The 15,141-nt window shown below is 45.4% G+C and overlaps 1 protein-coding gene across 1 annotated transcript in view; it reads left to right on the top strand.

Annotated features, from left to right (window-relative positions):
* POU2F3 (POU class 2 homeobox 3) overlaps nucleotides 1–6,208 on the top strand; it is a 61,939-nt gene extending 55,731 nt beyond the window's left edge. Inside the window, exons 12-14 of the mRNA XM_037882390.2 lie at nucleotides 2,509–2,575; nucleotides 3,542–3,674; nucleotides 4,667–6,208. Coding sequence (XP_037738318.1) covers nucleotides 2,509–2,575; nucleotides 3,542–3,674; nucleotides 4,667–4,706 — 240 coding nt within the window. The 3' untranslated portion in view covers nucleotides 4,707–6,208. The remainder of the gene's footprint in view (nucleotides 1–2,508; nucleotides 2,576–3,541; nucleotides 3,675–4,666) is intronic.
* Nucleotides 6,209–15,141: the final 8,933 nt, after the last annotated feature.

The following is a 15,141-nucleotide window of genomic DNA, read 5'->3' as shown; positions in this document are numbered from 1 at the left end:
TTCACCCCCAAAGCTAACTACAGCCACAAAAATCTTAATTGGCAGCTAGCCCCAGACCAGGAATTAAAACTCAGCCCCCTGAAAAGAAAAAAATTCACTGAAGTCATTAAGAACGAGGCCACGATTTTCAAAAGTGACTAGTGGTTAAAGATGCCTCTGATTTTGTGTCCAACTTGAGAGACTTGGAAGGGCCCTGATTTTCAAAGGTTGTGCTCAGTGCTTTTGAAAATCTTGGTCTAGGTTTGTAAACCTCCAAGTCTCTTCACAGATAATTTAACAGAACTTGAAAATAAGGGCACGTCTACAAAATTTAGTCGCTCTAACTTATGTCTGCGTACAGTTGCTGCAGTAATTACATCACTTGTGTGTGTGTCCACTTTGCTCCTTGTGTCAACAGCACGCATCTTCACCTGGAGCGCTTGCACCGATTGAATTGTCAGTTTGGGGCATTGTGGGATGGCTTCTGAAAGCCAGCAACAGTCAGTGTAAGCAATGCAGTGTCTACACTGACACTGCGTTGACCTAACTATATGTTCCATTCTATGCATCCGATGAAGTGGGCTGTAGCCCACGAAAGCTTCTGCTCAAATAAATTGGTTAGTGTCTAAGGTGCCACAAATACTCCTGGTCTCTTTGCGGATACAAACTAACACGGCTGCTACTCTGAAACCTGTCAGAATACAGCAACATTGACTCTATGCCTCCCAGGGAGGTGAGGTTATTAAGTTTGTGTAGCGGGCAAGTTACTTAGGCGGGAGCAAAATTTTAGTGTAGACACTTCCATAGTTAGGTTGACGTAAGCTGCCTTTTGTCAACCTAACTGTAGTGTAGACCAGACTTAAGCCCCATGTTGAGATCCTCAGCACCGCTTCTAGGCATCATGCTCGTCCCTCTGCACTGGGGTGAATTTTGCCCAAACAGAAAAATGGAACAAGCTTTGCCAGTCAGAGGCGGGGAGCAAAGCTGGTCAAAAACCATGAAAAAATGTTGGCAATTTTTACCTGAAAATGTTTTTCATTGGAAGATATTTTTGATGAAAAAATTCTCCAGTGAACTGTGGAGCCAGTCAGAGAATGCCCCCCCCCCAAAATCACAAGTGTTTGCAAAAACTTGTGCACATTGTTTTTTGTTTGCAAATAAACAAGCAAACAGCCCAATTCCAAAGCTTATAACACCCTCATGCTTCAGGGCATAAACGAACTTTTAAATATTAGGGATCAGGAAAAAAAATTTCCTGGGGACAGATGATCCCATAACTGCAGGGTATCTTGCATCTTCCTCGAATGCATCTGGTGCTGGCCACTATTGGAGACTATCTAGATGCCTCCCTTGTCTGATTTTTTATGGCTGGGAGTGGGAATCCTAGTACAGTGGCAGTGTGTAGATTCTGCAGAACGTAGCGGCTTAGATAGGGCTCTCTTGTCATCCTTTGGTGAAGGAGGCTGCCCTCTCCCCGTCTTTCCCTTAGATTAGAGGTTCCCAACCTGTGGTTGGCAAAGGGTCTCAGGATCACTTGCTGGAGATCCATAGCGAGCTGCCTGGTTATATGGTGCTGGTTCTCTGCCTGGTTTCCAGCTGAGACAAACAGAAGCAGTGGGAGTGGGAGATGGACCGAAGAGGAGAGGGGCCTGTGGGCCTGATTCTCTTCTCACTTATGCGGGTGTGACTCCAGAGTAACTCCAGTGAAGCCAACGGAGGTGCATCGCTGTGAATAACACCAGTGTGTCAAAGGTGTTACACCAGTGTAAGTGACGGAGACTCAGGCCCGGAGCTTGTAGCCTTTTGGAAAAGAAGAGAATGTTTATCATGTGAAAGGCGGCTTAAAATACATGAACGTTTTCCAAACATAACGTGTCCGTGCAAGCAACCGCTCTAGTACCACTGCAACCTTCTGTGTGTGGGGAGCCGCCCCGTGAGATGGCTGATGGGAGAGGACATGTCTGAGATCTGCTCCGCACTGTGGAAAAAACTTGAGAGCCCCGGCCCTGGAGTGAGCATGTGTTTGTTTGTGTCTGGGACGAAGGGATTGGCGTCTACACATGCACAGTCCAGTATGCTGCCCAGGGGGAACGGTGCGTCTCTATTGTAATACTCATGGAACCATGTGTGGGAATCTGAACTCTATCTGGATAAGAAATCTATGTGGGTGTGTGCAGAGTAGACTAAGGGATTCCTGTGGGAATGGGAGGCTAGTGCGTGACAGTGTGTACTACTAAGGGAATGGTTTCAGAGTAGCAGCTGTGTTAGTCTGTATTCGCAAAAAGAACTGGAGGACTTGTGGCACCTTAGAGACTAACCAATTTATCTGAGCATAAGCTTTCGTGAGCTACGGCTCACTTCATCGGATGAGCTGTAGCTCACGAAAGCTTATGCTCAAATAAATTGGTTAGTCTCTAAGGTGCCACAAGTACTCCTTTTCCTTTTACTAAGGGAATGGCACTCCGGGATCTATGTTCTTATTAATAACTGTGTGTCACTAATTCACTGTTGGCTTCTGTTCCCTTCCAGGTCTCTACCTCAGGGTCCCTGGGCCCCCTCTCAGTGAATCCGATGCACAGCACCATGCCTGGGACAGGTAAGCCTGGCTCAAGAATTGATGCCTCTCTCCTTTCCTTCACTGATAGCAAATTCCCTCTTGCTCTGTGGCCGATCAGTACGTAGACCGTATATTTGATCCAAAGGCTGCTTGTGTTTCCACATTTGCAGCCCATCCTAGATGGCCTCTTGGACTGACTGTAATTAGCTGCCTGACATGGCCAGTTCAGCAGCGACGGGCGCAAATGGCAAGCAAATGCTGCTATTTAGGGATGGAAGGGACCAGAGCAAAACCCTGGATCCAAACACTCCTGAACTTTGAGAGGAGCTGGCTCTGGATCTATCTATTTCTCCTCTTATACTTAGATTGTCAGTTCTTTGGGGGCAGGGACTGTTTGTCTGTTCTGTGTCTGCGCAGCACCTAGGGCAGTGGGGTCCTGTTCAATGACTAGGGCTCCTAGGCATGATGATGATGATTATAATAGGGGCTCAAGTCTCTCTGTGCAAATGCGAAGGGCTTTGGAACAAGACTCAACTTCCCAGCCTGGGATTTATTTATCTTTTTAAACTCCTCCACCTGCTCTCTTCCAATCTCTCCCCATTCCTTCTGCTGTCTTCCTTCCTTCCTTCCTTCCATTCTATCCCCAAAAGCAGCTGCCTCCCTCCCACCTGCCTTGCCACTGCCTTCAAGTTCTGGCAGAGGGTTTGCGGCTGGGAACATGCTCCACAGGGTGTGTCCTTGGAGGAAGATTCTGGCATCTCTTCAGCAGAGACCTGGCAGATCTCACACTGGAGGAACCGTGTGCTCCAGTCGCTGTGCTTTGCTGCAGGGAGAATGCCCCCTGACCTCTTGGGTATGGGTGTCTAGTTTGTCAGATCAGGGCACAGTTAACATGCATTTGCCGTTGCAGCAAGCCAAGGGATAATGAGAGCAGTGGGACAGATGCACCTGTTCCCCAGTAGGAAAGAAGAGGTGAGCCTCATTCTTGTCTCTCTTCTCGTGCAGTAACATCGTCATGTTCCCCTGGGAACACCAGCAGGCCCTCGTCCCCCAGTACAGGGCTCCATGCCAGCAGCCCCAGTGCATCCCAGAGCAACTCTAAAGCCACAATGAACTCGTCCAACTTCAATCCTTCTGGGTAAGGCGATGGGGAGCACCTGGCATTAATGCCCAGGGCGTGAGGGAGCAAACGGGACCCTCAAGAAAAACATTCAGAGCTCGCTGCATACTATAGTGATGGGCTTTAGAAAAACGAAGTTAGATGAGGCCATTCCATTGTGGTGGTTTCATGCTCACTCTGAGGGTCCATGAGGAATGGCTGGTTTCTGCTTCCAAACTTCTAGAAAAGGCCACATTTGTTTGAAATGTCCTGCTAGCAAAGACTCGGCGTGTGAGCAGGTGTAGGGGCTGTGATGCTTTCCTTCTGTATGTGGTAGGTACAGTGGGGGAAAGGAGAGAGGAAGAGGAGAAGATTTAGTTGGCTGTTGCTCCTACTTAGACCCCGTCCTCCGCATCCCAGTTGCCCTCCCAGGGACTGACCCACTGTGTCCGCTCACAGTAGCGGTGCTGGGTGGCAGATAGAGGAAAAGTATCCCCGGGGCTTTGTCTGTTCTGTCCCCAGCAGATTCCCCATGCTCTGGGGCAAAGCCCTTCTAGCTGTTTCTCATCATGTACCCTGCTGCAAAATTCAGTGTTGCTGCTAGTGTCCCTCTCCTCCTCCCCCGGCCACTGCTGCTCCTCCTCCCAACCAGCATTGCTCATGACATCAGCGACAAGTTAGCAGAAAGCAAATTCAGAGCATGTAGGGTGTGTCAGCAGCTGCTGGGCCTCCTGCATCATGGAGGAACTTGTTCGGCACCGGTACACCTGCGACGAGGCAGGATCTGATCTTACGTTGCCCCTGTGACTCCGCACACGTGAAATCTGAGCAAGGTGGATGCTTCTTGGTCATTCAGAGAAGACTGGCTTGGTTATAGTGCAACCCACCCTGAGTTTTGCTCTGAGCCCCCCGCTGGGTTTAGAGGATCGGTTGCTGGCTACATAGGGCTACAGATGAAATAACGATGGGCTCCCATTTCAGGGGAAAGGAAAATAACGGTGCATTTGTGTCTGTTGTTTCCTTTTTTTCAGATCTTGGTACCGATGGAATCAACCCACTTATCTCCATTGAGGCTGCTGCTCCATCATGCACAAAGGGAGCCCTGATTTCTAGCCATGGACCAACTTCTGGGGCAAAGTTTGGAGTGAGGGTGCCTTCAAAGTGCAGCAGAAGGAAGGTCTTGCTTATGGGAGCCCAGCACAGCTGGACTGTTTAGAGACTAGGGCTGTAACTGAACCTCCCACAGGAGATTCTCAACTCCAGCAGTGAAATTTAACACCCCTCCAGGTGTTAACCAGAATAATCCCCCACTTAGCCACAGCAGCACCAAACACTGTCCAACGCGTGTGGATCTTCGCGATGCTCTGCCTTGCCTGGCAAGAGCTAGTCTGGAAGGATTTCCATATCTCACTCCTCCTTCTCCTAGCTCATTTCAGAGCTTGCCGTGAGAAGGGTCTGCAGTGCCGTCTCTGACCACACCCACATCCCAGAAATCCCGGAACTGAACCCAGGTGACCACGTTCATTTCACTGAAGACCTGCATCTAGATGTGAGCTTTGGTACCCTGTCGACTTCCCAGGTTAATGTCATTGTACTTTATTCCCTACTCAACGGTTCTCCCCTTTTTTAAAGCTCTTTTCTTGCTTTCTTTAAATGTTTAGAGCCAGGAGCCTCTTTACCTCCCCTCCCCCCCCCCGCCCTTAAAAGAAATGCACCTTATTTGTAAAGACACTGCTCTGGTCATTGCTCAGCTCCAATCCTCGCCCCACTGCTCCCTGGGCGGCTGTCATTCTTAAGCATCATAAATGAAATTCTGGCTCCTTTGAAGCCAACAGGAGTTTTGCCCCAGGATTTCGCCTCGTGTTTATTTTACTTCCCTGTTATTTATCCATTGGGGCTTCATCAGCTACCAAACAACAAGACCTGCCTAAGGTTGTGTCTGTGTGTCTCCATGCTGAGCATTTTTGCTGAATTATTAACATGTAAATAGCTTTCCCCGTTCTTTGTGCTCTGTCCGTCTGTCCCTGGGAGGACAGTTTGTAGAACTCAGGTGTGAATTTTGAGGATTTTATTTTCCTGTGTGTGTGTTGTTTAATTTCATTAAAAACCAAAGTATAGAAAATCTAACAAATTTCACAGAGTATCAACAGGGAAATAATGCTTATTTCACAGCTCGTCTCTCTTAAAAGAGCAGATATTTCATTTCGTAGAGTAGAACTGAGACGTGAAATAGGTTACAAAGTGAAGGGTATGCGTGCGTTCATTTTAAACAAAAAGTGATTTAGAAGGTGCTTCTTTATGCGTAAGTATGCTTTGGCTCACCACCTGAGGAACATTCTAGAAAAGGCCAAGGGGACGGGGCTGAGCTCAACATGTGGAGTGGAGAAGTATAAGCATGTGAGGAACAAATCCATACATAGAAAGGTAAAATATGATTGGTTAGCGGGTTGTGTTATGTAACTGCCATGTGCTATAAAATAGCAATGGCAGGGGCTCCCTGCTGGAGGGACTCTGGCTGATTTTTGTACCAGGGACTCTCCCTTTGTGCACACTGAATAAAGTCTTGTTGAATCGAATCGAATTGAAGACCCGTGATTCTGCCCGGCATCTGATTCATTTGGTTGTTATTGGGAACCACAAAATCCCAACAAAAGTGCTGAGCAAGCTCCTCAGCTGGTGTCAGTTGTCGTCATTGCAATGACGTCAGCAGAACGTCAGTGATCTCCACCTGCTGAAGATCTGGTTCATAAAGTGTAAATCGACATTCTGGTTTGCAATGTTGATTCTATTTCTTTTTCTGATGTCTGATGGTTATTTTTAGGCAAACACTAGCTCCATTTTTACGGGTAAAAATCCTGTTTTTATTAGTGGTTTGAACAATTGTTTTCCTTGATTCAATGCTGTTTTAAAAAGCCCCCCAGAAGGCTCTTCATTCTGGGGTTGTACCCCACAATGAATTAATGGATCTTTCTCTGTCGCTTCCTCACACAGGTCTCAATCCTGCAAACATTGTAAATTTCAGTTGTGTATATTTTGTAGAACCTTATTCTGTAATTTTCTGCTTCATTGGGGTCTTTATCCTAAAACCAGAAACTCTAATAATAACTACAGCTGATTGAAAAATGGTTTCATTCAAACTTTTCTATGAATGGTTTCATTTTTTTTTTCAACAAAATATTTTGAAGTAAAAAGGGGATAAAGAGTGGACAGTTTTCCCCCTCCAATGAAATTTTTTCCCCAAAATGTCCATCTGTAATTTTTTAACCAAAAAAAAAAAAAAAACCTTGAATTTTTTTTTTTTTTTTGTGCAAAATTGTTCATTTTGGTCAAAAAGGCATCTTCTGTCAGGGGAAAAAAGTTTCACTGGAAAATTTTAAACCAGCTCCAATAATAATAATAATAATAATTAATAAAAGTCCAGATCTCATACATTAACTTGAATGGAGCTATATTTATTTACAAATAAATCTTTGGGTCTGATTCTCTAGTGCCTTCTAACTATATGACTCCATTAATTTCAGTAACCTATATACAACTGGTAAAAAGGCAGAAGAGAAATCCGGGTCAGTGTGTCTAGAAAACTTTCCTCTTATGGCCCATTGCATAATATGGCTAGAATTTTCTTAGTGGCTCTTGCTAGTGGAGTCCTTGTATAGTTTCCTTTCCCAGTATGGAAAGAGATTTTTTTCCCCCCCAGAACCTTACTAGACACATGGAGCTATAAGAGACAAAGGGGACATTTATGTAATCAATGGATTCTCTTGGGAAAAACAAACTCTGCACTGGTCAAGGAAACCGCACTCTAACTATGCTCTAACAATTGCATTTAAACCCTGCTGTGGCCTGCGTGGCTCAACCTCAGAGGATTATCCTGCAAATGCTCCCTATCCTTACTGCTGTCAATTGTCCCATTAGCGTCAATGGGATTTCTCGCAATAGCGTGCTCTAGGGCTGAACATAAGGCCCCCACGGTGCACTACAGAACCCCTGTGTGGAAACACATTACCTTCACTAGGTGCAGCAGTCGCCCAGCCCCCCTTGATGGTGCAGGATTAGTGCCTAAGGGTTTACGGGTATAAGACTACAATGTGGACAATAAGTACTGGTAAAGGTGACACCTAACAATTTAAAATCCTACAGAATTCTACAGGACACACTGTTGTCAACTCGTGTATTTTGAGGCCATAACTAAAATACCACAGTATATTTTTATACGAGGAAATTGGTCCTATGACTGATAAAAATGAGCCCCCTGCTTTGCATGTGGGACTCTGTTAAAGAGACACTCTATGGTGTTCTAGGCCTAACATTTTGATTGTTTTCATTGCACACCTAATATGAACAGAAATATTTTCAGTCTTTTATAAAACGTCAGTGAAAACCGCTTTTTGTTTGTATTCAAATAGTTATCCTGGCAAGAATCTGCCACCTGAATAGTGCAGCCTTGTGCTAATTCATGAGAACTGGGCAGTAAAACTGACCAGAAGCAAAAGTGAAATAGACTAGCCTAGTGTCACTGCCCAAGATAAGGGAGCTACAAAAGGTAACAAACAGCACTGACGTTGAAAAGCCAACTTCAATAAATTTTTCAATGGGACTTGTGCTCCTAAATCATGCAGGCACTTTTGAAATTCCCACCTTTAACGCATTAAACGTTTTTTAATCTGAATGTGTCTCCAAGTACATTTAGTCTTCCCATGCAGTGCCAGGGAGCTTAGAACCCTGGTTCAGCAGTTCTTTCATACACATTTTAACCTGGTGGAATTTACCCACACCCATCCTGTACTAATGCTGCCCCCTATGGAGACTTTGCATAATTTCTGGCTGAGACTAGTTTTGAAAGATATAGAGATATAGATATATATGTAATATAAATGTGGATACATACACCACCAGGGTGTGCTCACTGCTTTTGTTCACATACAGGATCTTTGTTTTCTTTCCTACATAATTAGATTACATACAACATTATAATTAAGTAGTTGACCTGATTCATTTCCATCGGCTTCACATAAACAGTTTAGTCAATCCAGGCTGGGCTGTCGGTAGCTGTTTTGGCTGCAGAATTATTTATTATTATTATTTTATTGTATTATCCTAGCACCTAGGAGTCCCAGACGTGGACCGTGACCCCATTCTGCTAAGTGTTGTACAAATTCAGAACAAAAACACAATCCCGAGGAAGAGAGTTAATACAAATCCAACTAGTTGTTTAGATTGTGGTAGTGCCTAACGGTTAACAGGTAAGCATCTTCTTGCATTAGGCACTGTACAAATATGTAGAAAATGAAAGCCCTAAAAATCTTACATCACACGCCTTTTCTGAGATGGAATGTGAGGGAGGACGGGATGGTTGCATGGTGTTAATGAGAGAATGAGGCAATGCCAGAAATTTCATCAGGGTGCTCCCCATGCAGCAGTCTGACCCCTACTTACTGCAGAGCTGGGGTGGGTCTGCTGAGTTTAGGAAGATAGGACCAGCAGATGCAACACTAGAGCTGGTCAGAAAATGGGGTTTTATTCCAGCAGAAAATTGAGACTTTTTGTAAAAAGAACAGACAAGCAAACAAATGCTAATGGTCTACTTGAAAGCCAACAATTTTTGGCTGAAAACTGAAAAATGTTTGGGTTTACAGTTGTCAGCTTAAACAAACAAATCTAAGAAAGCAGATGCCTTCCACGAAAATGTTCAAAAACCCAGCTTTCCATCATGGGGGAAAAAATGTCAGTGGAAAAGTTTCACCAAACCCTACAGTATATAGAATGTTTGCACCCCTGCATGTTACTACAGCTCCGCGGGGCTCCTGGCACTGCAGTCTTGGGAGGAGTTCTGGGATAGAGAAGTGATGGACCAGAGATGAGGCTGATGGATCTGTGACTACAATAATCCACCTACATTATGTCCTGGAGGCCCGATCCTGCAAGGTAGGTTCACACCTCACAGGCTCAGGCCCTAGGAGAGGAGGAATTGCACCAGGAGACATTAGGAGGATGTCAGAGCTTGGGAACAAGGTTCCTCCCCCTCACCCAAAGGGGACACACTCACAGAACTATATACTAGGAAGAATTATGGCCTTTAATTCTTAGGCTCTTCACGAATGCCTGTGACGATCCAGGCAACAAAATATGGGCGTATGATAAAAGGCAGAAACATCTAGGTAATTTCTTTAATGACAAAACTAAACATGATCTGCAGACATTCATCTGCACTGAGTATGCTGCAGACTCAAGTAAAGACAACAGGACTGTGGCCTGGGCCAAGTTTACCACTCATTTCAAGCAGCAGTTGTGCCCATGTAAAATGTGGCAAAGGTGACTCGATGCTGCTCTGTAATATGAAAGAGGTGACTTGGCCGAACAGGTCTTCCTGTCTACAAAGGTGATGACTATTTTATGATCATATCAAAAAAAGGCACCAGATGTTAGAGTCACTCAGCTGATCTATGGGGAGCTGGACAAACTCCTCGCACTGTAGGATGCGTGGCCTTTTAAAAATTCATTTCACTCTACTACACAATGGAAGCAAGTATGTCATGGGAATGGGATTTGAGTATTTCTCTAAAAGACAAACAAAGACTTAAAAGATTACTATTGCTATGAAAGTGATATAATTTAAAGGCTAACAGGCAGGAAGAAGGGTCTTGTCTTTACCCATTGGACCGTGGTTCTGGAGATCTGGGTTCAGTTTGTGACTCTGCCACTTCCTGGGTGACCTTGGGCAAGTCACTTAATCTCTTGAGGCCTCAATTTCCCACCTGTAAAACGGAGGCCATAATGCTTCCTTTCTCTCACTCTTTGTTTGTCTTGTCTGCTTAGACTCCAAGCTTTTCAGGGCACCGGTTGTCCCTTACTGTGTGTATGTACAGTCCCTAGCACAACGAAGCCCCAGCCTCAGTTGTAATAACAACAATATGTTCAGCGTTTTATAGCACAGAAATCCGCACAATCCCTGCCCTAGAGAACTTACAGTCTACAAGACGGATTATAAGGTCCTTGGGGCAGATATCTTTTTGTTCTGTGTCTGTACAGCATCTAGCACAATGGGGTATTGGTCCATGACTACGGCTCCAGGGCACTATAGTAATATAAATAATAATAAAGACAGACAAATCCTAGTGCCATTGAAGTCAATGGGACTTCTACTGCCTTGGTATATGGGAAAAAAATTCTTTTAACATGCCCAAGAGTGACACGTGAGTTTGAGTACCTCGATTTTTGGTGTCCAGCTTCAGACATTTTAAAGGGGACATTTTCAAATGGTGTGCAGTCAGCATATGTGTCTATTTATCTATTGTTTGTGTGTGCAAAGGAGAAATTAAGGGCTTGTCTATGACCTGAAAGTTATTTCCGATTAAGCACATTAAGTGAATTTAAAGCATAATAGCTACTCCAGAATAGCTCCCCATGTGGCCACTCTTATTCTGGAATAAAAGGGGGAGCTATTCTGGATAATTTCCCCATTTAGAGAAGTCTAAATTCTGCTCTCATTTATACAGTTGTAAATCTGGAGTGACTTCATGGAAGTCAGTAGAATTTCCAGAATATAGGACCCTTTACCTAGTTTAGGTCTCCAAGTCTACAACGTCCTTACAAAAAACGCTTTAAACTACTGCATTCCACTCCCAGTGTTCTAACCTGTGTCAGCTACTCTCTCAATGTAGGGACAGATCCTCACCTGGGATCAATCAGCATCGCTCTGTTGAAGTCAATTGAGTGTGCTGATTTACACCGGTTAAGGAGCTGAGCCTTAGCCTGGTGAATTTCCCATATATTTGGAACTGCTAGGATTACAGAAAGCAAGCTTCTTGAACAGACCCTAAACGAAGCACCAGCTTTCAGTCTCATTTACATCTGTGAAAATCTAGAACAAATCTATAGATTCATATATTTTAAAGCCAGAAGGGGCCCTTATTGTTATCTAGTCTGATCTCCTGCATCACACAGGACACAGATTTCACCCCATAATGTCTGCATCAAGCCCATATCTTGTAGTCGAGCTAGGGCACATTTTTTTTGAAAGACTCTTGATTTAAATACATCATTGAGGGAATCCATCATATCCCGAAGTAAATTGTTTCCGCGATTAATGACCCTTACAGTGAAGTTAAGGCGAGTTGCTCTGAGTTTTCGCAGCTATAACTAAGATCAATATCGGACTCCAAACTAACAAGCAGTGCTTACATATCACCTCCAAAAATTATTCTAAATAATTTAGTCTGTTCCAAGTACCAACAATTAGTACATTTTGGAGTGTGGGCTCTGAGAGCTAAGGAGAAAACTTACAAACGTATGAAAATGAAATACATGCAAATATTTTGTTCCCCATTTTTATGTTCACGATTTAATACTATGACCATTCAAGTACAGACAGAAGTAAAATCTTCATAGAGAGCTGGCTAATAGTATTTCTATACTATGATTTGTTTTATACTAGTGTTTACTGCCCTCACTAAGGTCAAGACCCCAGTGCGCTAGGTGCTGTACATACATATAGTAAGATGCAGTCTCTGCTCTGAAAAGCTCACAGCATAAAACTGGCCATTTATGTTTATGGACACACACTATCTAAGGGAATCTTTTAGGTGCCTTGGAACTGACTGGGGAAAACACGCATTTCCTGTTGTTTAATAAGCAGTCCTATGGAGAAAGGTTTTTATTCCCAAGCTGTCTACGAACAATTCTAAGCACTCACCGTCAGCAAGGTCCAGGTTCTATTCCATTCTCTTACACTGCACTGATAACTCAAGTATCTGAGCACCCTCCGGTAGTATGTTAAGCAACATTAGTACACATTGGTCCTGTTTTGTTTGCCTTTATGCACTCCGCAGAGGGAGAAGTGTGTGCAGTGGAGTGTCTTGTATTGGTAGGTTGTTTTTTTTTTTTTAATTGAATAAATATACCCCTATGTGTTTATATTGGAGAAGGCAAGGTCAAAGAAACGCACCTTACATGTGGAATGAAGGGCGGTAAGGTTTGGGGTGGTCCTTAATTCCTGGGAGAGGTCATTCCACTGTCTCGGGCCACCCTTGGGGAAGGGTCCGTCTCCCGCACAGATAAGCTTTACTCTTATTATTGAGAGTTCTATTGTGCCAGAGGAACAAACTTGCCCTTTGGGGTCTTTGGATGATCTTTTAGGTATCCTGGAACCAGACTACAGAGCATGGGGCAGGAAATTCCAGCTTGACAAGCCTGACTGTCGCCTCCTACAATACCATTTAAAAAATGCAGAGGACAAACGTCCACAAACAGACCTGCTCAGGGTGCAGAGGCTAGGAGAGCTCAGATAACCATCTCCTGAACTAGCTGACCGGAGAAACCCATATGCCTGAAACTGGTCTTGGCAATAGCCTCTGTCCCAGCACCTCTCTCCAAGGAGAGAAGAGAGGAAGATTCATTGTCCATCTACCTCTCAGGACGGATGCATCAGAAACCTGAATCCCAGAAGGCGGGGAAGAGTGAACTATCTGCTGTACTCTGAGGCTCTGCTTCAAAGACATCGGGGTAAGCCCCATCAGTCTTGTGTTTGGGAGTGCCTGGGTGTGCTGCCACTCCAAGCTTATACACACGTGTAGTCAGCTGTTGTTTCAAGAGCCCTCTGAGGAAAAGACACTGAGATGGGGCAGCCCTGTACATCAGTCAACACAGAGCTGCTTTGTGTGAAATGTTTTTCTGTAGGAAGCTCTCCTCCTGATCCTGCTGTTGCTCAGACAGGTCCCCAAACTGTGGTCTGCAGAGCTCTGTTGAGTGCTCTGTAGGGTGTTACCTGTCACATGCTGCTGGCCCTTCTCCTTGCTTCCAGCTGCTAAATTGCATGAAAAGAAGCTAAAAACTACGTTTAAACTCTTATGGCCTACCGTCACTTTCCCATTGACGCAGTTGCTGCAGTGGCCACGGGGATGTTCATGTGACTGCAAAAGGGAGGGGAGGTGCCCAGGACCCTTGTCCAACTTCGAAGAAGTCCTGAGAATCTCTGGTCTCAGGGTACGTCTACACGGTTAGCTCAGGTACCGGAGCAGCGAGGCTGTGCAAGCCCTGCTAGCAGCCTGGGGAATTCCTCAGGCAGTAAAACTTCACGGCTTCATTGCTCCCATACCAAAGCTAACTTGATTAAAGCACGCTCAGGTGGGTGCCAACCAGCTGCACTCGCTCCCTGTGACTGAGTATATCGACATACCCTAGAGGACCTGTCTCACTCACACAGCCCCAGGGCTGAGGCTGCAGACTCTCCACCTGAAGACCCAAGCAGCTCCTAGCAGGTAGCTGTTTACCTAATAACTAATAAGAGGGTCCCCTCCTGCAGCCCACCTCTTTCAGCATTGCCATGGCTGAGCAGGCTTGCGATAGATGTGGGAACTTTGCTCAAGTTCTGTTATTTTGTTTTCTTTATTGATAGTTCCCTTGTTTTCTTTTCCCCTAGTAAACATTCCCCCTTGAGTTTACACCAGGATCCCTTAAAAGTCCTGATGAGAAGGGGGAGGATGGTCCCGGAGTTAGGGTGTTTGTCTGGGACTTGTGGAGTTCAATTCACTGCTCTGCCACAGACTTTCTCTATGATCTTGGGCAAGTCACTTAGGGCTTATCCTCTCTGCAGGGTTAACTCAGGCTCTTACTCACCTGTTGCCCCTCGCCTCCTCCTGTCCACACACAAAACCTCTTCCCCAAGCGTGGTGGGGCTGCCAAAGCCGGAGTGCTGTTCACACTCTGGCTTGTAACCCACCCACACGGCAGTGAGGACCCAGGTTCAATCACTTGAGTGTTGCTAGTTCCCCAAAGCTTTCCCATGCTTCCTCCCCTGCACCCAGGACAGACAAGATTTCCCACAACTCACTGGAAAAGAATCAGCGTAGTGGCCCCGGGAACTTAGGCTGTGCCCCCCAAACACATCCTCATGAAAGCTGGAGGGACGCTGTGGAAAATACTTATGGATCCAGGCATCTGTTCACATTGCCTGTGAGCTACCCAGGCCGAGGTCAGTATGAAAGCCAGTCACATAATAGTAATGAGGGGGAGGTTAACAAAATTAATGACTAGCTCTAACCAGTGCCTGTCCAGCTGATGGGCCCAGTTCCTCCTTCCCCCCCCCCCCCCCCAGACCAAACTAGTTATTACATCTGTTTTTCTCCTGGAACATATTAAAATAACAATAGATCCCAGCCCTCCACCAGGAGCAGATAAATTCTCACTCCTCCCTCCCTGCATTCTTCCCCCGTCTCTTCTTCCCCACCTCCTTTTCCTTCCACTTCCTATGCCCCCCCTTTTTGAAACCCGTGAGCAGTGTGTTTCACCCTCCCCCCCCCCTAAACTGAGATAGGCGGAGCTGCAGAGAGATGGGGGGCAGAGGACAAGGGCAACGTCACTTTCCTTTTCCCGACACCAGCCCAGTTCCTGCCCCACATGTAGCCCGGTACACGACACACCCCAAAGCCCTGCCCCTGGCAGCAAGGAGAAACACGCCCCCAAATAAAGCCAGATCAAAAGGGGTATTAGCTGGTAATCCCATTGCAGC

Source organism: Chelonia mydas, chromosome 22, assembly GCF_015237465.2.
Source record: "Chelonia mydas isolate rCheMyd1 chromosome 22, rCheMyd1.pri.v2, whole genome shotgun sequence".
NCBI classification, from domain to species: domain Eukaryota; kingdom Metazoa; phylum Chordata; order Testudines; family Cheloniidae; genus Chelonia; species Chelonia mydas.
This window is presented reverse-complemented; position numbering and strand designations above follow the sequence as displayed.